Below are 25158 nucleotides of genomic sequence, written 5' to 3' on the forward strand. Positions count from 1 at the left end.
CTGGGGGGGGGTTATGGTTTATAGTGGGAAACACCCGGTTATTGAACTTATATCTTTTACGTCCACCAGGTGCACGTGCTATTTTTTTTATAATAACGTGCTATACAACACATAATTTGTAATTGGGGGACATAAAAAACACCTGAGGCTGACACCGAATAGAACAGACATTCTTTTCAATTTTAATTCAAACATAAGTAATTAGAACATGAGTAATACATAAATAATTAGTATTCGGACACGAAATGTTTTCAAATGCTGAGATTTATTATGGTACCAAAAAGTTGCTACAACATGATTTGTGAACTTTCTGTATCTGATAGAATCTATTTCTGTCAAAGAATTCCCAGATCTATTTTCCAAAATATGTAGACCTAAATTTCGCTGCGTCTATTCGCAGACTAGCGTGTTCTGTTTATCCCATTACAGACAAAACAGCTCGATGAAAGCCCAGGGTGAGGTCCGCGACCAAAAACAGTTATTGGCCAGACCGACTTGGGTCGCGGACAGGGAGTCTGGTGCGAACCAACTCAATGTTCCGGAAAAAATTGAGTCGAGCCCTCCGTCTAAAAATTTTAAAAGAGATTTTAATTTCGTTTTCTCACTTAAACAGAAAAGATGACAAAACCGTCTTGTTTTTTTTTACTGTTTGCGATAGTGCTTGGCTGGAAAAATGCTGGAATTGGATGAGCGACAAAAATCTTGAGAGATTTCAATCACAACCACACGCACGAGATGCTTCCAAACCATAACTTGAAATTGACGGCAATGTAATCCTGAAGTACAAAAATCGAATATTGTCAGCTATTTATGCTGAGTAAAAAAGTGGAAAATAGTTGATTAATAAAGCAATTCATATGTTTCGAGCAGTTTTGATTCAACGGTTAACAAAACAAACAAAAAGGCTCGTTACACTCGAAGTTCCAACCGCGCTCATCGACATTTTTGGTATAACTGTCTACCAGAGGAGAAACAGATAGAAAACCACCAAAATTTAAGTATTTTGGTGTATGGCGTATAAACAAAAATTGGCGTATGAACAAAAAATATTGTCTCCAATACAAATACTTCAGTGGAGTAATAAAAAGCCTTATTAGATTGATGAGATCTGCCGTATGCAAATACCCAAACATAGAAAAGTGAAATCTGGTAGTATCAAACCAAAAAACCAAAATTTAACGCGTAAAACTGCAATAAAGATTGAATTGGACTCAGTAGAAAGAAGAAGCATTCTTTTTTGCAGACACTAGCCTACAAGTTGACCAAATTAAGAGAAAATAGTGGCAAAATTTAAAAAGCCATTGTTTATTCAAACATCAAAATTTGACAAGCCAAAATGACCACAAGCTTTCGAGTTAAAAACTAGATACATTAATTTGGAACTGCTTAGTAAGCCAATTTGACCCAACACCAATGAGCTTTGATTTAAATTGTTCTCTTCTTTAATTAACATAAAAAAGATAGATTTTTTTAAAAGACCGACTGATTACAATTGGATTTTTTTGGATGGCAACAGTCTGGCACCAAAAATGGCCTTGCTATTGCTGTTCGTCTATTAAGAACATTTAATTGTATTGAATGTAATAAATGTAGCTAATTTGTAAATAAAAGAATACAAAAAGTATTGCTTTTTTCTCAAATACTTATTGGAAATTAGTTTTTTTATAAAAAAAAACTGTACAAACCGTCTACTATACCTTTAAAAAGTGAAAAACGTTATAATGAGAAGACTAGAGAACTAATTTATGCTCCAATTCGTTGCCTTAACGTTTTCCTTGTTGTTCTTAACATATAACTTACATAGCCTTTTCACGCAAAAAAAGTTTTGAATGTGTCGATTTGAAATAGAGAGAAAATAGAGAAATAGAGAAATAAAGAGATGGAAAACTGTTTATCAGCTTTAATGTTGTTTAGATGTTTTTTTAACGTTTTTATAACTATATTCACATCGTAACGTTTTAGAACAAAACCTGCATATTTTGAGGGTCATGGGTCATAAACGTCAGGTCATAAAAATTGTACTTGGAACCATAAAAAGCTATGGAGGGGAGGGAGGGATGAAACAGAACAGATATAAATTCACGCCTAACTGTTGTAACAGCGAGGAATAAATTTAGGAACTGGCTGTGACCTCGACGTGGCGCTTGAGAAATCTGCTGCAGAAGTTGACTCTGCTAACAACCAAGTGGTTGAGCTTCAACTGAACTGGGAGGAGTTCTGTCCTTATTTGGAAGAAATTATGAGTGCAGTTGTCACACCAGACGAAGAGAAGGGAAATAACGAGGAGAAAATGGAATATATGTTTAACATGACGGCCAATGGTGGTGCAGTGGCTGCAAGTGACATTACGGCACAAATGTGAGTTTTTCTGTGAACATTTTAGGCGCTAAAAAGTGGCCATTGTCACCAAAAAAAGAGCATTCATGCTCACAAAATGAACAGTCAGAGATGTGGGGAATAATAGCAAAGGACGGCTGAGAACAGGCTACTGTTAATGCACTGCAGACTAGAAGATTAATGCTGCTCCGCTGCAATTACGCAGAAACTAACTTATTTTTATTTTTAATAGCCGCGAAGCGACAGCAGCTATTATTGGAGACATCGTGGCTTTTTTTACAATTCAAAGAATTTGAATTGTATTGGAGGCTGTCTTTTTTTAAAGATCTGTTCACTCATTTTCATGATTTTTGAAGTCAAAATGGAGTAGTGATTTTGGTCACGCCGAAACAGGAAGTGGAGCAAAAAAGCGATTTGTTTCGCGGCGTGAAATTTTTTACTCTAATTTTGAAGTAGAGTGAGAAAACGGTGTTTGAACAAAAAAAGATTGCTTTCTCGCTAGTGGTTTTTTGTTCACAAGCGGCAATTCCACTTTGGTTTTTACTTTTTTTCGATTTTTTGGATTGGATTTTTTCTAAATGGTTTTACCAATCCTTTCATAGTTCATTCCAGGCCTAGTTTTTTGTTTGAACTAAAGTTCTTTTTCTCGCTAGTGGTTTTTTTTGGTCACATGCGGCATTTTGACATTGATTTTCATTCAGATGGAAATGGTTTTTCTTTTTCAGATGGAAATGGATTTCGTAATTCACTCATAGTCCGTTCTATGTCTAGTTTTTGTTTAGTCAATGAAAATTTTTTGACTTGTACGTCAGGACTGGTCCTGCATCGTTTTTTCAATTCGTCGTCTCCATCAATTATTCTTGCGACCTGACTTCTTTCTTGGAATTGACTTTTCAATTTAAGTGATTTCTACTGCTTTGCAGTTAGAATTTGTGTGCGAGACGTCATTTGTTCTGCTTTCATGTCAATTGCGTGACTTACCTCACTCAATAAAAAACTTCTGAACTCGCTTAATGAACTTTAAATTTTATCAACATTTACTAGTTAGAGGTTAATAGTGTGCATCTAAGTAGTGCCTAACGTATATGCCTTAATTCTTGAGTATCAGAGTCTTGAATTTTTTGATTTCGAATTTTTATTTTGAAACAGCTCCATTAGGGTTTTTTCCTTATAGAGCTTATGTGTCTCATAAAAATTACAATCCGAATCTAACTCAAAAAGTCTAGTGGTCTATTAAAGGACTGGTGGTCGATCTATCTATCTTATTTCTTTAGTTTTTTCAATTCATAGAAGGACATAAGTGTCAATCGCGGCTATTTTCCGGCAATCTGCCCGCTATGTTGTTATTATTATTATAAGTTGCAATTTTTTTCATAGATTCTCAAATTTTTCAGGTTTTTTTAGATTGTGAAAGGTAGTAAACAAGCTAACAAAAAAGATATCAAGCTCAGTAATATGTCTGTTTAATGCGTAAAAGCCAAAAACTAACGTACATTTTTTGAAGCGAATTGTTTTGTATGAGTTATTTCTTGATATGTTGCTTAATTTGAATTCGAGAATTTTTCCTTTACTTTTCTCCTTTACCTGTAACACTGTTGAATTTATTAGGAACAGTTAATGGAAAGAAACAACTGAGCAACAAATTAGTTATGTTAGCTTGTTACCAGGTACGAACGCGGGGAGATTGATTCAACTATTTCAATGGCTGGATATGAAAACCATCCCGAAAATGAGCTTATCAGAGAAAGCTCCCAACTCGAGCTCAACAAACTCCTCAAAATCGCTGACGAATCTTGCGAGCCAGACAAATTTGACCAGTATCCGGCGTACATCGAAGAGTTTGTGGAGTACACAAATATCGACTCGACCACAGAAAGCTTCGCCAGTGAGTGCCTGGGAAGTGTCGAGAACATCGAAAGACTCGAGGCGCTGGGTTCGTTGCAAAGTGTTATCAGCGAGCATTTATCGACTGCAGACGACATGAGTGAAGTCGTGTACGAGAAGCCCGAAGACTCGGACGACGAAGAAGTTGACGAGTTGATAGAGCCGACTGAGAAGCCACAAGTGGAACACGCTCCCAGACGCGGATTCGGAAGGAATTTGAAGCCAGAGGACGCGGGAGTGTTTGAAGTAAATTTGTACCGTATATTTTCTCTTCCTTCATTTTCCAATTATACCAACAACTGCCTGTGTTAGAATATCGATCAAACTATAGTCTTAAACTTAGTGAGAATTAGAAAGAAAGTTTGACTTACCAGATTAGAAAGACAAGCAATATGACTTCGATCAAAGAAATTATATAAATGAATCGTCAAGAAATGGTGCTTAGAATCAATATTCGGTTCAAATTGGTGAATCCAGATAACTATTATTAGATTTAGATTAATTGATGTAAAATCTTCCCAGCATGTATTAAATGATGATGATATCTCCGGAAGTGTGAATGAATTCTTAGAAAAGTGCAAAAGCATTCCATTTATGGTTCCCTTTGCGACTGATTTGCAGAAGCAAACCATATTGGGTAACCTTTGATACCCCCCCCCCTATAAATCACGGTGCTATGATTAGTTTTGTACCTTGAATTTTTCACACTGATAATGGGTATATGTACAGCTGATTTTTGAGTCCTTTTTCATCCCCAAATTCAAATCACCATCTTGATCTAATAATCCGATCTCTCCTGCTAAATCTCTAAATTCTACTGTAAAATATCATTTTGTTATTCTCTCATTTTTGAGGAATTAATTCTTTTACTTAGTTAAAAACGCTTTTTATTCCGCTTGCGAAAGTCCATAATCCAACAGGTTATGGGCCCAGCAATTTTCTAAGTCATAAAATTAATTTCCAAAACAAAACTAATTTGTTGTTGACAGTCATAATCCTTTTCTGCTTAGTACCTTTTATTTTCACAACTGTTTTGCCTGCTCAAACTCCAATGGATCAACAGACAGTGAAGCTGCTGACCTACACAGGAAAGGCACAGGACTTTCCAATCTGGAGCACAAGATTTGTGGCGAAGATGCAGACGAAGGGACTCTACAAATCACTACTGGGGACAGAGGAGCAACCCAACGAGCCTGCGCCACTGGCCAATGGGGCAACCAATGATGAGAAGAAGAACCACAAGGTGCTGAAGGATGCATATGAGAAGGAAGTTGCAGATATCAAGGAGAAACGGAAAAATGTGTGGTGCCATCTGGCACTGACTCTAGATGCAACAACCCTCATGCTGATGAGACATGACTGTGTGGGAGATGATGGCATTGGAGATGGAGCAAAGGCTTAGAAGCTTTTGCAAGAGAGATTTCAGACTGTGGAGACGCCGACAGTGGTGACTTTAGTGGCACAGCTTGCTCGACTGCAGCTCGAGGATTCTGAGGATTTGGACAGCTTCTTCATCAGAGGACAGGAGTTGCTCACAAGGCTACAAGAAGCAGGGGAAGCAGTCTCAGAGACCCTCTTCAACGCCTTGGTCCTCAATGGTCTGCCAATGAGGTATGAAAGTTTTGTTATACAGGAAAGCTTCAACACGGCAACAAACTTCACAGAGTTGAGGAAAAGGCTGCAGAAATTTCATGAGAGCACGGTGCAGAGACACAAGGGACAAAGTGGTTCAGTGGCACTGGCAGTGAAGCGTGACTTCAAGAAGGGACCCAAGAAAGGAAACTGTTTTGTGTGTGGGATTCCTGGAAACTTTGCCAAGGACTGCAGGAAGAAGGAGACAGCACAATACAGCAAGTGTGGTGAGAAGGGTCACCTAGACAGGGCATGCAGGAGACAAAGAGATGGAGGCAAACATGAGTCAGTGGCAATGGATCCAACATTGGCTACACCAGACGGGGAATGCTGGGCAGCTCTTACCCAGTGGAAGACAGCAGGCATGCTAGTGGACAGTGGTTGTACAGATCACACATCGATGCGTTCCTGGACTTTGTGCCCATTCAATCAGTGGTCAGAAATCCCAACAGAGAGGCTTTCAGAGTGGTGGGCAGAGGCTGTGTGAGGATCAGCATACCCTCAAACAAAGGGGAATTCCAATGCGAACTCAAAAATGTTCTGTGTGTGCCGGACTATTCTTCAAACCTCCTACCAGTCTCAAGATGCACGGAATGAGGCCATAGCTTCACTTTCGAGAGAGGAAACAGCTGCATGAAACTCCAGAAGGGAACTCGGGTAAAACTAACACAAGAAAACAATTTGTTTTACTCACCCTGCAGCGTTCTAGAATTCAAGATGAGTTCCAACAGCGTGAAACTTGACAGTGCAAGGAAGTGGCACAGACGATTGGGTCATTTGAATCAAGCGGATGTGGTCAGGAATGCACCAGAAACAGTGGGGGAACTCGATGATGTATGCAATGTGTGTGCATTGGCCAAGATCACAAAGACTCCAGTACCAAGAGTGGCAGAGACCCAAGCAGAGGAGAAGCTGGAGAAGGTGTTCACAGACGTGATGGGACCTTTCAGAGTAGAGTCACTGTCAGGGTTCCGGTTCTGCATAGTGTTTGCAGACCAGTACACGAAGTTTGTGTTTGTGGAATTGCTTAAGGCAAAGAGTGAAGCATTGGCCAGCCTGAAGAAATTTGTTCTCAGTGTGGGGACGCCCAAGAAGCTGAGGCAAGACAATGCGAAGGAGTTTCTCTCAGAGCAGTTCAAAACGTACGCGGTTCAAAACGTTTCTTTGCGGTCAATCCGGTTCAAAACGTTTCTTTGCGGTCAATCCTTGACAACAAAGAAACGGCTGAACTACTAGATGATGGGTCGGAACTGGGAATCTGGCACCCAGATGATGGTCATCAAGACGTTGAAAACAGAGAACGACAGGACACATCTACTGCAATAAAGGAGGAGTGGCATGACGCAGGGAGCGTGAATACTCAAGAAACAACACTGAGACAAGAGGCCTCGGATGTTGGAGAAACAGCACTAGATGAAGGATCTACTGCAACAAGAGGGAGTCACAGAGACTCAGAGTCCCTGGAAGACAGTGACACAGAAGACTTCTCACAGTTAGAGACAGTTGGCTTCGATGAAGATGCACTGGAACACGCGGACAGAGCAGAGCCCAGACGAGGGACACGAGCAAGGAATGTTCCGCAATTGTTTGGAGAAGTCAGGACCCATCTTGCTGTGACTGAGGGCGACTATGTGGAACCCACAACAGTCTACGAAGCCAAGCAAGGTGACGATTGGGACCAGTGGCACCGGGCAATGAAGGACGAGGTCAAGGCACTCCAAGACAACGAGACTTGGAACCTAGTGAGACCACCCACAGACAGGGACGTCATACCGTGCAAATGGGTCTACATAGTGAAATTGGGACCCAGTGGTCAAGTGGACATATACAAAGCGCGCTATGTGGCGAAAGGCTTCAAACAAGTGGAAGGACTGGACTACTTTGAGACTTTTGCGCCTACCTGCAAGCCAGAGACATTCAGGATTCTACTTCGAGAGAGGAAACAGCTGCATGAAACTCCAGAAGGGAACTCGGGTAAAACTAACACAAGAAAACAATTTGTTTTACTCACCCTGCAGCGTTCTAGAATTCAAGATGAGTTCCAACAGCGTAAAACTTGACAGTGCAAGGAAGTGGCACAGACGATTGGGTCATTTGAATCAAGCGGATGTGGTCAGGAATGCACCAGAGACAGTGGGGGAACTCGATGATGTATGCAATGTGTGTGCATTGGCCAAGATCACAAAGACTCCAGTACCAAGAGTGGCAGAGACCCAAGCAGAGGAGAAGCTGGAGAAGGTGTTCACAGACGTGATGGGACCTTTCAGAGTAGAGTCACTGTCAGGGTTCCGGTTCTGCATAGTGTTTGCAGACCAGTACACGAAGTTTGTGTTTGTGGAATTGCTTAAGGCAAAGAGTGAAGCATTGGCCAGCCTGAAGAAATTTGTTCTCAGTGTGGGGACGCCCAAGAAGCTGAGGCAAGACAATGCGAAGGAGTTTCTCTCAGAGCAGTTCAAAACGTACTGCTTAGATGCAGGCATTCTACAGGAGAAGACCATACCAGAGACGCCACAACAGAATGGGTTAGCTGAGAGGTGCAACAGGACACTGCTGGAGATGGCAAGATGTTTGCTCATTGACTCAGGACTTCCCAAGATGATGTGGGGAGCAGCAATTCTTCACGCAGCGAGGATCAGAATCTTGGTTGTGAGACGAGGAGAAGAAAAATGCCAAGCAGAGCTGATGAGAGGTATAAAACCTAAGCTTCCAATTAGTAAATTATCTAGTTTTGGTTGCACAGTCTTCATGAGGAAGAGGGACAGAGAAGTCAGCAAACTTGAACCCAAGGCACTGGAAGGAAAGTTTTTGGGTTACACTGAAGGAGAAAACGGATACCTGGTGTACATACCCAACACACGCAAGGTGATGGCATTTGGAGATGTGATCATCAAGAAGTCTGAAGTGGGCTCAATCCTTGACAACAAAGAAACGGCTGAACTACTAGATGATGGGTCGGAACTGGGAATCTGGCACCCAGATGATGGTCATCAAGACGTTGAAAACAGAGAACGACAGGACACATCTACTGCAATAAAGGAGGAGTGGCATGACGCAGGGAGCGTGAATACTCAAGAAACAACACTGAGACAAGAGGCCTCGGATATTGGAGAAACACCACTAGATGAAGGATCTACTGCAACAAGAGGGAGTCACAGAGACTCAGAGTCCCTGGAAGACAGTGACACAGAAGACTTCTCACAGTTAGAGACAGTTGGCTTCGATGAAGATGCACTGGAACACGCGGACAGAGCAGAGCCCAGACGAGGGACACGAGCAAGGAATGTTCCGCAATTGTTTGGAGAAGTCAGGACCCATCTTGCTGTGACTGAGGGCGACTATGTGGAACCCACAACAGTCTACGAAGCCAAGCAAGGTGACGATTGGGACCAGTGGCACCGGGCAATGAAGGACGAGGTCAAGGCACTCCAAGACAACGAGACTTGGAACCTAGTGAGACCACCCACAGACAGGGACGTCATACCGTGCAAATGGGTCTACATAGTGAAATTGGGACCCAGTGGTCAAGTGGACATATACAAAGCGCGCTATGTGGCGAAAGGCTTCAAACAAGTGGAAGGACTGGACTACTTTGAGACTTTTGCGCCTACCTGCAAGCCAGAGACATTCAGGATTCTACTTCAGCTATCAGCGAAGCAGGGCCATGTGATGCACCAATTTGATGTCAAGACTGCTTTCCTGCACTCATCAATCGAGGAAGAAGTGTATCTGGAACAGCCACAGGAGTTTGTAAAACGCGGATCAGATGGGGAGAAGTTAGTATGTCGACTAAATAAATCAATTTATGGTTTGAAACAGGCTGCTAACAACTGGTACAAAGAGCTGGCAAACTTCCTACTAAGACAGGAGTTCACCAGAAGCAGGAACGATCACTGCTTGTTCGCAAGATCAGAGGCAGAGGATCACACCTTCATCTTGGTCTGGGTTGACGACATCATAGTAGCATCAAGAAGTATGACAGTGGTCTCTGATGTCAAGAAGGCACTAGAAGCAACCTTTCACATGGAAGACAGAGGGAGACTACACTGGTTTCTGGGTCTAAGAATCAGACGAGAAGAGGGCAAAGTCACAGTCGACCAAGAACGCTACATAGAAACAATGCTTGAGCGGTTTCAAATGGATCAATGCAAACCCTCAAGAACTCCAGCTGATTTGAATTTGAAACTTCAGACAGCACAGAACAGAGACGAAAAAGTGGACCAGAGGATCTACAGAAGCTTGGTTGGATCACTTCTGTATCTGGCCAAACAGACAAGGCCAAACATCATGTTCACAGTCAACATTCTGTCCAGACACATGAATTCACCTACCAATCAACACTGGATGTGCGGAAAACGACTTCTGCGATATCTTCAAGGTTCAAAAGGTTTAAAACGTACTTACACAAAAGAGGCTAGTTATGATTTAGTGGGGGAAAGTGATGCAGAATGGCCTGGAGACGTGAACGACAGAAAATCAACAACGGGCTATTACTTCAAGCTCAACGGACGTGGCGCAGCACTCAGCTGGAGTGTCAAGAAGCAGGCCACAGTTGCTCTTTCTTCATCAGAAGCAGAATACCAGGGCATGGCAGCAGCAGTTCAGGAAGCACTCTACCTGAAACAACTTCTAGAGGATTTTGGCATCCAACAGAAACGTCCAATAGCGATTGGAGAACACAACCAAAGTTGTATCAGACTCTGCCAAAACCCAGTCATGCACAAAAGGAGCAAGCACATCGAAACAAAGTCTCACTTCATCCGGGACAAGACGGAGGATGGGACTATTTCAATTCATTACGTCCCTACAGACAAAATGGCAGCGGACATCTTCACAAAGTCCTTACCCGTTTCGAAAACGGAAACATTCAGAGCAGTTTTGATGGGAACAGACTCTACGCAATCAGCTCAAGTCTGAGTGGGGGTGTTAGAATATCGATCAAACTATAGTCTTAAACTTAGTGAGAATTAGAAAGAAAGTTTGACTTAACAGATTAGAAAGACAAGCAATATGACTTCGATCAAAGAAATTATATAAATGAATCGTCAAGAAATGGTGCTTAGAATCAATATTCGGTTCAAATTGGTGAATCCAGATAACTATTATTAGATTTAGATTAATTGATGTAAAATCTTCCCAGCATGTATTAAATGATGATGATATCTCCGGAAGTGTGAATGAATTCTTTGAAAAGTGCAAAAGCATTCCATTTATGGTTCCCTTTGCGACTGATTTGCAGAAGCAAACCATATTGTGTAACCTTTGATACCCCCACTATAAATCACGGTGCTATGATTAGTTTTGTATCTTAACTTTTTCACTATTTGACAAAAACATTATGTAACTTTGATCTTTATTATTTTTCAAGATTCCGCAAGGTGACGAGGAGCATTGTGAGGAGGGACTGATTGGTCACCAGATCCCAACTGAGGAGCTGAAAGTGGACTGTGGCCTGGAGATGCAAAGTGAAGTCATCATCAGGAGGAAAATCCCTCAGGCTATCTTCCAGGTTTGATTTCTGCTTTTTAACTATTATTTCCCCTTCACGTTCTTTATCCATTCTGATTTTGGCACTAGACTTTCGTGCATTCACGTGAAGACGTTCGATGTTTTTTTGTGATTTTTTCCGTTTGCGCCCCCAGCCTTAGTGGGCTCATATTATTTGCACCCCCCAGACGCACGTGCCATATTTTTACATAATGAATTACTATGTAATGGCACGTGCTCTGTAATGGGGGCGCATAACATACTGGGGGGCGCATAACATACTGGGGGGCGCAAACGGAAAAAAAATCCGTTTTTTGATGTTTCCAGACTATGTAATTTTGAACGCACGACGCCCCCCCCCCCCCATTCGTCCATATTTTGTCTGGGCATACTTGTTTCCATCGGGGACCTCAACCTGGGTAATTAATCTCCAGGAAAGAGGTTTCAAAACTGAAGACTGTTATGACCACAGAAAGAATTTTGATGTACATTTAAGAAAAGATCTTGAAAATCCAAGAATATGAAATTTGACTGGAAGTATTTTCATAACAGTTGGGAGGTATACCTGAATTAAAATTGTCTCATTTTGTCTCCTCTGAATTCGGTTGAACGTTCACTTTTGGGAAATTCTATGGCCTCAACTTCAAGAAAAACTTCAGGGAAAACTTAATTTGTTGATGTCAAAGAAGTGGTGCGTAGTGACTACAACTACATTGTCGAGAACCCTAGTTAAAGACGGGGTCGAGCGAATTCCATCCAAAAAATGGTCGAGCCAAATTATTTTTATACCAAAATTGGTGGTGGCAAATTCTTTCATAGTTGTTTCAGAAGGATAAATTTTAGACTGATTTCTTGTCTGGGCATTGTAAAAAGTGACATGACATAATATGGCCATAGTAAAAAACATTCTGGGAAATACTATGATTCAGCGCTGATTTACAATGTTACTATGGTCCGGGGTCCGAATATAGCGTCCGTATTATTCCGAACTTTCCTCCAGTACAGCTCTAAAATCGAGACCTCGTCAAATGTAATTATTGGTGACAATAGTTTGATTAAATACCTCTACTCTGATTGGATGAGCGCGTTAATTTATTTAGGTTAAAGCGGAGGTGCCTGTGGCGTATGACCAAAAGAACGACACTTTCATCTATGACGTCATGTCCAGAAGCTTTAAAGTGGACCCTGCCATGATTAACAACATGACTATCAAGGTACACGCAGAAACACTTTTCTCACATTTTATTTTGGTTTTATATTGAATTTCTAATGTCTAAAAGTTAGGGTGTCTAAAAATCAATAATGGATTTATTTTACGGCTTCTATTCAGATTTTGATTGAAGTACTTTTTTTACGCAACATCCCCCCCCGCCCAGCAAATGATGGGTACATGCAATACTTGCGCAGAAATGTTGAAAAAGTGAAAAATTATTGAAAAATTATGCTCGAGGGACATTTAAGCAGCACAAAATATTAAGAAAGTGGGGTAATTGTCTGTCGGCCCTCAGCTTTGTAATAATAGAATTCCAGAATTCCTCAAATCCCCCCCCCCCCCCCTCAATTCCTCAACAATATATTAAGAAAGTGGGGATTAATTGTCTGTCGGCCCTCAGCTTTGTGATAATAAAATTCCTCAACTGCCCACCCCCCCCCCCCCCCCCCCCTCCCCCACTCCGCCCCCAATAGGACGGGAGATCAAAAACATAATAGATCCGAAATTAAATTTCAAAATATATCAAATGTAATTTCTCCAGGTCACAAGGAGTACCGATGTTCTCAAAAAACAAGAATCAGAGTTTGAAAATTGCTCAGTTTATGATTCGTCTGAGAGAATTGAAATGGATCACTTGAGCTATATTGTGCCTCCCTCGAGCAAAATGAACATCTGCGTCTCACGAAGACACGAACACATGACGTCAAGCGAGTACGGAAGTTGTGAGAGCGGCCTTGCAAAACAGTCATCCGAGTTCCTAAAGGTAAAAAGTTTATCCCCGTGAAAGCCACCCAACTTTTTGTCTGGAATTTCTGAAATTTTATTTGACTAGATTTCGGTATATCTGTTGGGGGTATTTCCGTTTTTCGGTATAGCTTTTGAAGTATCCTAAAAGAAATCAAAGTTTTCGTTGTTCACTCTGTTTTGATTTTTTTGTTATTTACCAAATAAATTGTCCTGACACCTTGTCTCTCAGCTTTCTCTTTAGTGTTCACTGAGTTTGAAAAATTCTTTTGGTCTCCAAAAACCTATGGTCGAAAACGAACTCAGAGAAAAAGAACAAGCTGGCAGCTGTAGCTGCAAAGAAGTTTTTGATTATGACAAATTGAAAAAAAAAACCATTAAAAAATTTATATTTTTGACATGATCTTAGTATAGTCTGGTAGAAAATCTCTAAAACCAGTTCTGCATTTGCTCTGTTTCACTGCTGAAAAAATCTTGGTGATAAATACGGTTCGTGAAAAAAATTTATTGTTTTTGACATATCAGACGCTGCAACCCCAATATTTTTAATACCCGGGCTTGAGTCTCGAAGCATTTCAGCGCGGAACCCGCACATTTCAAGAGTAAAAACGTAATTCAGTTCTGAAACCTTGCATCGCCAGAATATTTTAAGTTTCTTTATGTGCAGTTGTTTTCATTATAATTATAATGAGGTCTTAGAGTTCGCACCGGCTAAACTTTTCCTCACATATAAAGCAAACCTTGTTGGCGGAAGTTGAGCTGAACATATTGCTTTTATTGCAGTAAATTTAACTCAAAAACTAAGACCAGTCAGAGTAAATTGTGACATGAACAAAGTACTTGCCATTCTAAAAAAAGAATGTCTCCTTATGGATTCAGAGCTGATTTGCTCTGCCACCAAACTCCGGGTACCAACTTCTAGTTTGTAAACGAACTATTGAGTTATAGAATGTAACTGAATTACTTATTATGCTTTTTTATTTTGCATTTTGATATTTTGGCACGTTGTATTTGGGAATTTGCCTAAAATGTCTTGTAACCGAACCGTTAAGTTTTTTCAAAATTTTCTAAGTGAGGTCCTGTAAGCCTCCGCCATTTTCTATGTAAGGAGAAAGGTTGAATTTGCTAACGGCAGACGATTGTAATAGATTCAAAATTACGCAATGCAGGAAATCGTTAATAGCATCAGCAGAAGCAATCAAAAACAAGTTTTCAAATTTTCAGTTGCAGCATTCTTTGAAAACTTTCTGTTAAAAAAGTAAAATTTTTGACTGGCTAATATTAACCCAAACATTTTGAATGTAAAATACTTGCTCAAAAAGTTGAATTATTATTCCAATAGGACAACGAATGTGCCCACAACAGCAGTGCTCATCTTTCTGGATCAAAATTGGACATCTCAGCCCGAAAATCAGCAGAATGTCTCGAAATGAAGAGCGCGAGCCAATACGCGCCTCCTACAAGTAAAATGAGCGTCTGTGTTTCTCGAAACTACGAGAGCAGATATAACTCAACTGAACTGAACAGCTCCAAATATGATCTGATGAAGCAGTCCATGGATTTTTTGAAGGTTAGTTTCAACTTTCCTCATTTTTGTGAGCAATTTCTTCACTTTTGTAGCTAGATAAAACAGATATATATTTTCTATTTATAAAACTTTTATTGTTTTCACTGCTTATTTTTTAAATACAAAATGAAGTTCAATTTTCATCTGAACTAAGGAAGATATTTCTATTTTGTGGTTGAAACTTCGAAATTGGCACGCATACATTTTTTTATCGAGTAAAACAAGATAAGTAATGATACTAATGCCAGTGTTGTCGATCTGTTTAGAAAACTCTCTCCGAAAAACAGTGAGCCAAATTAAATCGCTTCTGAATTTGTAATAATTTTTTATTAACTTGCCTTTGATATCTTTCATAATTGTAAGAAATGTGGTAAAAAGCGCTGAATTGCGCTAAAAAATCAGAAAGAGATGAACTATCTGAACTTGCTATTTTTTTGTACGAAATGCGCTGAAACTGCTCTGAAATTTTGTAAGAAATACGCTAAAGGTGAGCTGAAATTTTACAGTTTTAAGACATTCACAAAGTTACAATGCGTTTCAATAACAATTTTTGTGTTCTAAGCACATTTTTTAATAAAAAATAGTATGTCTCTTTCGTTACCAGCAGACGCTTGTAAGGATGTTTGACTATACTACACGGCAAATTTCTCAGTTTTTAATGACATTTTCATTCGTATAAGATTTTTTAATTTAATTTTTAACAAAGGTAACCTGTTCAGCAGTTTGCTAGCGCTGTTCATTTTACAGTTAAGAACCGGTAATTTTTAAACAGGTCAACGATCTAACAGAAGGCATTGCCAGCAGCAGGAGCTCCAGACTTGACCTCAGTTCATGCAAAGATTCAACTGAACGACTTGAAATGGACAACGCAAGCTACGTTGTTCCTCCTACGAACAAAATGAACGTTCGGGTGTCGCGACGACACCAGACGAAAGAAATGACGACTCAACACCTGGACAGTCTCGATTATGGAATCAAGAAAACGTCGTCGGAATCCAAAAGTTTCTTCGAGGAGCGGGAGAGTTTTGAGCATGGATCTATTGAAATGTAGAGTTCAGAAGTTTGGAGAACTCGTAAATAGATGTTTGGTTTTAATATAGATTAAAGACATCTAGGTTAGAATAACTACCGAGTGTTACCATTTTGACTCCTAAAGGAAAAAACCGGAAATATAATAAAGTAGCCAAATATGATTTAGATTGTGGAATAACAGTAATGTTACAAAATGTTAGTAAATGCTAGCTCTCGGATAAATTGATAGGGTTAGATCAGTAATAAGCTAACAATTAGCGAATTGTATGCTGAAGCAAGAACTTATTAATTTAAAAATTAGAAAAAAAATTAATTTTTAGCGAAGTGCAATCGCGGAGAGGTCCTCTGTTATCTGAGTTCGCATATGAATGTTTCGATCAGTCCCAAACCAGTTTATTTAAGTTTATTTAGTAGAGCAGAGAGTCGATATAAATTAGCTCGAACCAATTCAATCAGTCTATTGTTGTTAAAACAAGCAAATAAATGGACGTTTGGTTCTTTTATATAAAATCAAACTCGAATATTTAACTATAAAACTTTTAGGTTAAAGATTCAAAAAAATTCCGATAATGTTGAAAACCAAAACTCGATGTCTATATTTTAAAACACTCAAGAACAACGTTGCTCATGAAACAATTGAGACCTTCATTATCCATAAAATTTCAGACAACTACAAAAAACGGCAAAAGCATAAAAAGTCAATTAAATTGAACAAGAAAGCGGCGTCGCAACTATTAAACCATAAGCTGTTTATGGAAAACATTAAACGTTTTTGCCAAAAATTTGTCGCCAATTGAACAACCCCATTTGTGTGTTAATGCGGCAAAAACACAAAAAAACTCAGAAATGGTTAAATAACAGAAAATAAAACATTTCTTATGAGATTTCGTAGTACTAAAGCCAAGAAACCATTAGTTGAAAATGAAGCGGTTATAAATATTGGATTCTTGTTCACTAGGAAAAAGATTTTGCTTGTTATTAGAGAGAAGAATCATGAGACGGCAAAAAACTTTAAACAAAGACAGAAATCAGAACGTCAGAAATAATTTATCATTACCAAACTGTTGAAGCCATTAAAACTTTAAAATATTAGAAGCCATTAGAAACTCTAAATTGACATAAGGGATCTGCTGGTGTCTCTGTTTTTAATTGATTCTTCTCTAAAAAATGTTCTTCGTTAAAAAGACATCAAAAAGAACTATAAAAGTTAAACAGTCTTGAGGAATCCAGAAATTTTTATCAGAACAGTTTTCTAAGCTATAGAAACATAATTCAAAACATAAATAAGATCAAAAATTTTGCTTGAAGCAGCAGAAGTTTCATGGTTCCGGTCAATAATGAGATTAAGTTATTTATTGATGACAATGTAAAAAAGGTTGAGAATCACAGAAAATAAATTTTTAAATAATAACAGCTCATATTAAAAACAGTTGTAAAATCTAAGTTTTTATTTCAAAATACTAACGAAATCAGCGCAAATTTCCTATCTGCTGAGAGATTAATCAGAACAATCGGAAACCGACAAGAAATTAAGTCTAAAATTAATTGATTGACCACGTTTATTTCTAATTTGTAAAATAAAGAAGTAAATATTATAGTCTTGCCTAGTAAAAGGAAACAAATAAAATAGCCAATATGATTTAGATTGTGGAATAACAGTAATTTTACAAACTGTTAGTAAATGCTAACTCTCGGTTAAATTGATATAGTGTAAGATCAATAATAGGCTAACAATTAGCGAATTGTATGCTGAAGCAGGAATTTTTTAATTTAAAAATTAGAAAAGAATGCAATTAGAAACTGCTCTGAAATTTTGTAAGAAATACGCTAAGAGTGAGCTGAAATTTTAAAGTTTTAAGACATTCACAAAGTTACAATGCGTTTCAATAACAATTTTTGTGTTCTAAGCACATTTTTTTAATAAAAAAAAGTATGTCTCTTTCGTTACCAGTAGACGCTTGTAAGGATGTTTGACTATACTACACGGCAAATTTCTCAGTTTTTAATGACAATTTCATTTTTATGAGATTTTTTAATTTAATTTTTAACAAAGGTAACCTGTTCAGCAATTTGCAAGCGCTGTTCATTTTTCAATTAAGAATGAACTTTTGAACCGGTAATTTTTAAACAGGTCAGCGATCTAACTGAAGGCATTGCAAATAGCAGGAGCTCCAGACTTGACCTCAATTCATGCAATGATTCAACTGAACGACTTGAAATGGACAACGCAAGCTACGTTGTTCCTCCAACGAACAAAATGAACGTTCGGGTGTCGCGACGACACCAGACGAAAGAAATGACGACTCAACACCTGGACAGTCTCGATTATGGAATCAAGAAAACGTCGTCGAAATTCAAAAGTTTCTTCGAGGAGCGGGAGAGTTTTGAGCATGGATCTATTGAAATGTAGAGTTCAGAAGTTTGGAGAACTCGTAAATAGATGTTTGGTTTTAATATAGATTAAAGACATCTAAGTTATAATAACTACCGAGTGTTACCATTTTGACTGCTACAAGAAGAAAACGGAAATATAATAAAGTAGCCAAATATGATTTAGATTGTGGAATAACATTAATGTTACAAAATGTTAGTAAATGCTAGCTCTCGGATAAATTGATATAGTGTAAGATCAATAATAGGCTAACAATTAGCGAATTGTATGCTGAAGCAATAACTTATTAATTTAAAAATTAGAAAAATGCAATTTTTATCAAAAAGAAATTGCGGAGAGGTTCTCTCTCTCTCTTTTATCTGAGTTTACATATGAATGTTTCGAACAGTCACAAACAAGTTTTTTTAAAAAAGTTTATTTAGTAGAGCAAAGGGTCTTTATAAATCAGCTCGAACCATTTCAATCAGTCTATTGATGTTAAAAGAAGCAAATAATTGGACGTTTGGTTTTTTTATATAAAATCAAGCTCAAAGAATATTTAACTATAACACTTTTAGGTTAAATATTCAAAAATTTACTAATGTTTTGAAAATCATCAATGGTTACTAATTGTGCCGACCCCTCTTGAGGGGGGGGGGGAGGAACTATTAACTCAAATGGGTTTTTTTTGTTAATTCATTTTTGGCTGATCGATATATTCATCGTACAGAGTTGAGACTGGTATCATTAGAAGGCTCGTCCCGCGTATTTTCGTTTTTTACAGGGAATTATCGAGATTTAAGTTTTTGAGAAAATAGAGTGAATTGCGTTGATTTTATTCACATTTTCCGGATTTTTTTTACTAAGCGGTCAATATTGCTAAAATTTGCTAAATATAAAAAAATATTGTCGACTATTTTTATTTATTTTTTGTCAAAAAATCCGGCTAAATATTTAAAAATTCAGACTTTTTCCTCAAAAGCAGCACGAAATAAGTTTCTTTAGTCCATTTTGATTAAATTTGCAAGAAGTACACACCCATACACCACAAGCAAAACATTTGGTGAACAAAAGGGGGCTATTTGTACTTCAACTTCCGTTGAGAGTGCTCTGTAGTTAAAACTTTAATGCTTTTTTTGCTATTTTTACCCGTTGATTATCAAAAACGCAGCAATTGTTTTGAATTTTTTAACTAAATATATATATATATATATATATATATATATATATATACATATATATATATATATATATTATTTGAAAAAATAAGTGATCCTAATGGACGAACAACATTAGCAGGAGTAGTTTTGTACCAATCGTGGACTGCCACAGTCCAAAATTAATTCGGATTGTAAGCAGTCGGCCATTTTTAATTTAAATTGTTCTATCTTTTTCATATAAATTAAAGAACAGAACATTTCAAATCAAAACGCAGTAGTGATAGATCCAATTGCCTTCATATGTAGCTCCAAATTAATGCATCTAGTTTTTTAATTGAAAGCTTATGGTCGGTACGAGTTTTAAAAATATTTGACCTTTAAATGAATAAGGGTTTATTAAATTTTGTCTACTCTTTTCTTAATTTTTTCAACTTGTAGCGTAATGCCAGAAAAGAAAAAATGCTTCTTCTTTCCACTGATTTAAGATTCAACTTCTATTGCGGTTTATGCTTTAAGTCATGGTTTTCTGGCATTGATACTACTAGATTTTAATTTTTTTTAGGTGATTGCCCATTTTTCACGTTTTCTAGTTTTGTCACATTAGCACGTTATTGGCAGTTCATATATCACATTATTGGCATTCCATAATAACTGAAATTTGATAATTTTAAAATCTCTGAAGATCAAGATTATAGTTGTAACTGCTTTGACACTACTTTCTCGAATAATTTATTTGAATTTTTTAACTGTCCTTTGAACTGTCGTTTTTACTTTGTATTTTTAGTCGTTTGAAGTTTCCTGTACAATGACCCAGATTCATTGTTTTTTAATGGGGTAAAAGATGAGCCAATGTTCAGTATATAGTAGATAGCTGATGCCTTTTATGACTTTCAAAACAATTGTTTTCCAACAAGGAAAAAAAACGTTTCAATTTCGCAATATTTTTCCTTTATTGTCTGTTTATAAACTAATCTCGTTAATTACAGGCCAAATATGACATTATTGGAGTCTTGGGAAGGCGTCAAAAGGGATTGGTGTCATAAAACTAATAATTTTAATTGATTCGTTATGACTTTACAGGCTTCGACACGAGTTTTTCACAAAAGAAGTAATTTAATTTTTGATTTTTGTCATATTTGACCTTTTTTTGTAGACATAAGACATATTCTGGATAAATGCAAGTCTCCAGTGATTCCCCTGAACGAAGAAACATTCTTATTCAATTATTTCTTTTGTAGCTAACGGCTTCCATGACTTTAGAAATATTATTTTTACGAAAAAAAAACAAGTATTACTTAGTTTTGCCTTTTTTTCTGTTTGTGGACTTGTTACCTTATTTCAACCACAAGAGTTCTCATATTACATTATCGGTGTTCAATGAAGGTGCAATTGGACATATTTTTAGAGCCAAAGTATGGCTTTACGTCTTCGAAAGCGTTTTCGGGCAAGTTTTAATTGACTTTTTGTTGGTTGTCTCGTCGTTGTTCTTTTTGTAACCTGAAAAAAAATTAATTACCGACAGTTTTTAATTCCTTTTCATAGGAGCATTGTTAATCGTAAACCTATGGGATATCTTAGATGATTTCTATTGGTTCTCATTACTTTGAAATTAATTGTTCAAAAAAAAGAAGCAAATTTTTTAAATTTTACTGTTTTTGTTCTTTATTGTCTAATTGTTGCCAAGCCTTATTTTGGATTTGTCCCATATCTTTTCTAGTGAATTACAAGAAATGTTGTTATGTTTCAGTTTTATTTGACGCTATTTTGACGTCGTTATTAAGTTTTGTTTTTTAAAACGGACATAAAATTTTTGATGTAATTAATGTTTGTTGTTGTTGTTTGATTTTGCTGTTCGTTTTGACTCGCTTTCTTAATTTTGGCATATCGCATCAATCTAACGCATCATTTTTATGACACTGAAATGTTTGCTTTCCGTTCATACACATTTTTTTTAGAAATACTTGAACCAATTGTGGATAAGCTGGGTCGGAACTTTATGTGCGATCGCACATTACCGAGCCTCCTTGTTTTACAAAAAAACAATTGAAACATGAAAAAACAATTGATGCTGGGATGGGATATTAGATGAAAGCTAAATTAGGCGAAAGGGACTTTTGTGAAGACGCTCTGTGCGTGCACATTTTCAACGTGAGCTGTGTAGGAATTAGACAAACACCAATTAAAATAATTGAATACGGTATTTTAATACTCTTCACCGTTTAACGTTGTTAATTGTTCCTTAAATTTGCCGTAACACAACAATGCGTTCATTTTTCGATATGGTCAAAAACTAAAGTTTGGAACGTTTGTATCTGTAAGTTGTGCTAATCTTGCAAGAATTTTTTTCACAACTTTGCCCCACAGCGTTATGAAATTTCCATTAAATCCAGGAATGCAAATCAAGGAATGGAGTTTTCATTTTGTTTAAATCATAATCGCCTTCGTGTGTATACTGCCAGCATTCAGGACCGACAGGAGCAAGTGAGGGAAGTTGCGATTAAATAAATACAGCAGGATGAAAACTGCAGGCTTCAATATTTCAGCTCGATTGAAATATATTAATATAATATCATTGTTCATTACAATATTACTAATATATGTCGAGCCTAAGTTGTATGACCAAATTATTAAAATACTGCAGTTAACGACTAAAGCGAGCAGATAACCGATGAAAAAGCAACAAATGTAAGACAAAAGTTGTTTTACAAAGGAATTATTTAAAACGCTGAAACAGGAAAGTTTATTTTTGCTGCAAAAAACACAAAGCCATGGAACAAAACGGTTATAAAAGAATTGAAAAGCAAATGAAAAAAAGAGAAGGAAAATAATTGATCAAATTTGATGTCAAAAACAAACAAGGAGGCTAGGTAATGTGCATTCGCTCATAATGTTCCAACGCCGCTCATCCACGTTTTGATATAATTGTCAACCAAACGAGGAGAAGATAGAAAACTTTCAAAAATTCACGCATCGTTCAACAAAGGACTAAGTGAAAAGTAATACTCAATTAGAGGGCGGATGAGACTTGCCATTAATGAGAATACTGGACAAGACAAACATACAAATCAAATAATAGCAAATATTAATCACGACCAAAACTTGATGTCTATATTTTAAAGCACTTAAGAACAACGGAAAAATGGACTCAGAAATAATCCTTATTAAGATAACCAACCTGAACTTCATTAGATCTCCATTAGATAAGATACGAGGCTTGTCAATAATGATGCTCGATAACAGGTCGAAGCAGAGGAGCAAAAATGGCAAAGTTCAAAGATAAGTTTCTATTTTTGAAAAGAAAAATTAAATTGGATGAAGCATTTAAAAAATAATTTGCGTATGAAACAATTGAGACTTTCATCATCCATAATATTTCAGACAACTAAAAGAAAACGACAAAAGCAAACAAAACCAATTAAATTTAACAAAAAAGCGGTGTCACAACTAAATCTTAAGCTGTTTATGGAAAACATTAAATACTTTTGACAAAAATTTTCTGCCAATTGAAACCCCATTTGTGTGTTAATGTGACAAAAACACAAAACAAAATGAGAAATGGTTAAATAACCAAAAATAAAACATTTCTTATTAGATTGCGTAGCACCAAGGCCAAGGAACCATTAGTTGAAAATGAAGCCGTTAAAATAATTGGATACTGATTCACTAGGAAAAAGATGCGACCTGTCTTTACAGAGACTAACATAAAATATTATTAAAAAAAAGATAAAAGTGATCACCCAATTCCTTTAATTATTTCAAAAACAAGTTTTCTCAATAAATCATATCATAAAAAACCACAAGCTTTAAATTTAATACAAGAGCAAAATAAACTGAAGCTGCTCATGAAGGCAGTTTTGCTTGTTATTAGAGAGAAGAATCATGAGACGGCAAAAAAAATACAGATAAGGACAGAAATCAGAACTTCAGAAATAATTTATTATTACCAAACTGGTGAAGCCATTGAAACTTTAAAACAATGGAAACCATTAGAATTGTCTAAACCTCTAAATTGACATCAGGGATCTGCTGATGTCTCTTTGCTTTTAATTGATTCTTCTCTATAAAAGCTCTTTGCAAAAAAAAACATCAAAATGAACTATAAATGTTGAACAGTCTTGAGAAATCCAGAAATTTTTTATGAGAACACTTTTCCATGCTATATAAACATAAATCAAAACATAAACAAGATCAAAAATTTTGCTTAAAGCAACAGAAGTTTCATGGTTCCGATCAATAATGAGACTAAGTAACTTTTTGATGACAATGAAAACAAAAGTTGGAAATCACAGAAAATATATTTTTAATTAATAACAGCTCATATTAAGAACAGCTGTAAAATCTAAGTTTTTTTATTTCAAAATACTAACGAAATCAACAAAATTTCCCATCTGCTGACAGATTAATCAGAAAAATCGTAAATGGAAAATAAATTAGATCTCAAATTAATTAATTGACCACGTTTATTTCCAATTTGTAAAATAAAGAAGTAAATATTACAGTCTTGCCTAGTAAAAGGTGATCTATTGAATAAAAAACTGGATTTTGTCAATTCATATTTAAGTGATAACATATTTAATCTTAATGGGAAAAATGGACTAAACAAATTTCGTATTAAGCTTATCAATTTTCGCAAAATTTACTCTAATTGGCTATTGGTAAAGTAAAATTGTTCGATTTCATTTCTTCAATTCGAAAATATTAAGTTAAAACTGCATCCGCTTGCGTGGGATTGACTTATTTACTGTACAAGAAATCGCAACACTATTTTATATTCAGAAATCTAAGGAAAAGATTCTCTATTCGGTAAAACCTATACTATGATTAAAAACATATGCGTCCAGCGTGATGGTTTTCAAAATCTGTTTGCATAGGATTTGACTTAGGAATTTTTCAGAAGTCAAATATTCACAGCATTTGAATAAAAAAGAACAAAATAAGTGATTTTCTTGAATCAGTAGTCAGAATTTATCAATTAATTATGAAGAATAGAACACATTTTGACATAACAATTTCTACAAAATTGGTAAAACATAAACATTTAAATCAACCCTTTAAGCAAAACATCCCACATTTTTGTTTGCTAGCATAAACTTTGTTTTTATGTTACCAAAATTGATACAATGAAAATGATCAATGATACAATGATACAATGATACAATGATAATGAAAATGATTCTATGAAAAACAACACAAAATCTCACTTTTTACCAATTTACAGGTTCAGCAAAAACAAACAGCAAGTCCCATGAAGTTTTGAAGCAAATTCGTCCAGAACGAAGCAAATATGCCTTGAGACATTTTGTCTATCAAGTAATCGTAAATCTTTTTAGTGAAGAGATGATGAACACTGGAAAAGCAAGAAAATTTCTCCACTTCTAATAAAAAAATAGAAAAAAGACTTCTATTCTGTTCCATAGAATTGTTTTTCAACAAGTTGTCCTTTTTTGTTCCGACCCCACTTGTGGGGGAAGGAACTATATACTCAAATGGGTTTTTTTGTTCAGACAATTTTGGCCGATCGATATATTCATCGTAGAGAAATGTGAGTGGTATCAATAAAAAGCTCGTCCAGAGTACATTTCGAAATTAAAAAGATTTTTTTTTATTTTTGTTGTTTTCGAGGAGTTATCGAGGATCGAATTTTTGTGTGAACACGGAGTATTTGGCATGATTTTGTTCACATCTAGTGCAATTTTCTTCAAATTAAGACTTTTTTCTACTAAAAATGTAATTC

The 25158-nt window shown here is 36.7% G+C and overlaps 2 protein-coding genes across 2 annotated transcripts in view; both read left to right on the forward strand.

Moving 5' to 3' along the window:
* Window positions 1-16212, forward strand: part of LOC142343907 (uncharacterized) — a 28678-nt gene extending 12466 nt beyond the window's left edge. The window contains exons 3-9 of the mRNA XM_075395300.1: window positions 2118-2358; window positions 4005-4467; window positions 11219-11359; window positions 12438-12551; window positions 13092-13313; window positions 14637-14864; window positions 15634-16212. Coding sequence (XP_075251415.1) covers window positions 2118-2358; window positions 4005-4467; window positions 11219-11359; window positions 12438-12551; window positions 13092-13313; window positions 14637-14864; window positions 15634-15912 — 1688 coding nt within the window. The 3' untranslated portion in view covers window positions 15913-16212. The remainder of the gene's footprint in view (window positions 1-2117; window positions 2359-4004; window positions 4468-11218; window positions 11360-12437; window positions 12552-13091; window positions 13314-14636; window positions 14865-15633) is intronic.
* The window catches only part of LOC142343916 (cullin-4A-like), a 414013-nt gene that overhangs the window by 261577 nt on the left and 127278 nt on the right, over window positions 1-25158 (forward strand). The window lies entirely within an intron of this gene.

The sequence above is a fragment of the Convolutriloba macropyga genome, chromosome 1 (assembly GCF_964194025.1).
Source record: "Convolutriloba macropyga chromosome 1, txConMacr16.3, whole genome shotgun sequence".
Taxonomy (NCBI): Eukaryota; Metazoa; Xenacoelomorpha; order Acoela; family Convolutidae; genus Convolutriloba; species Convolutriloba macropyga.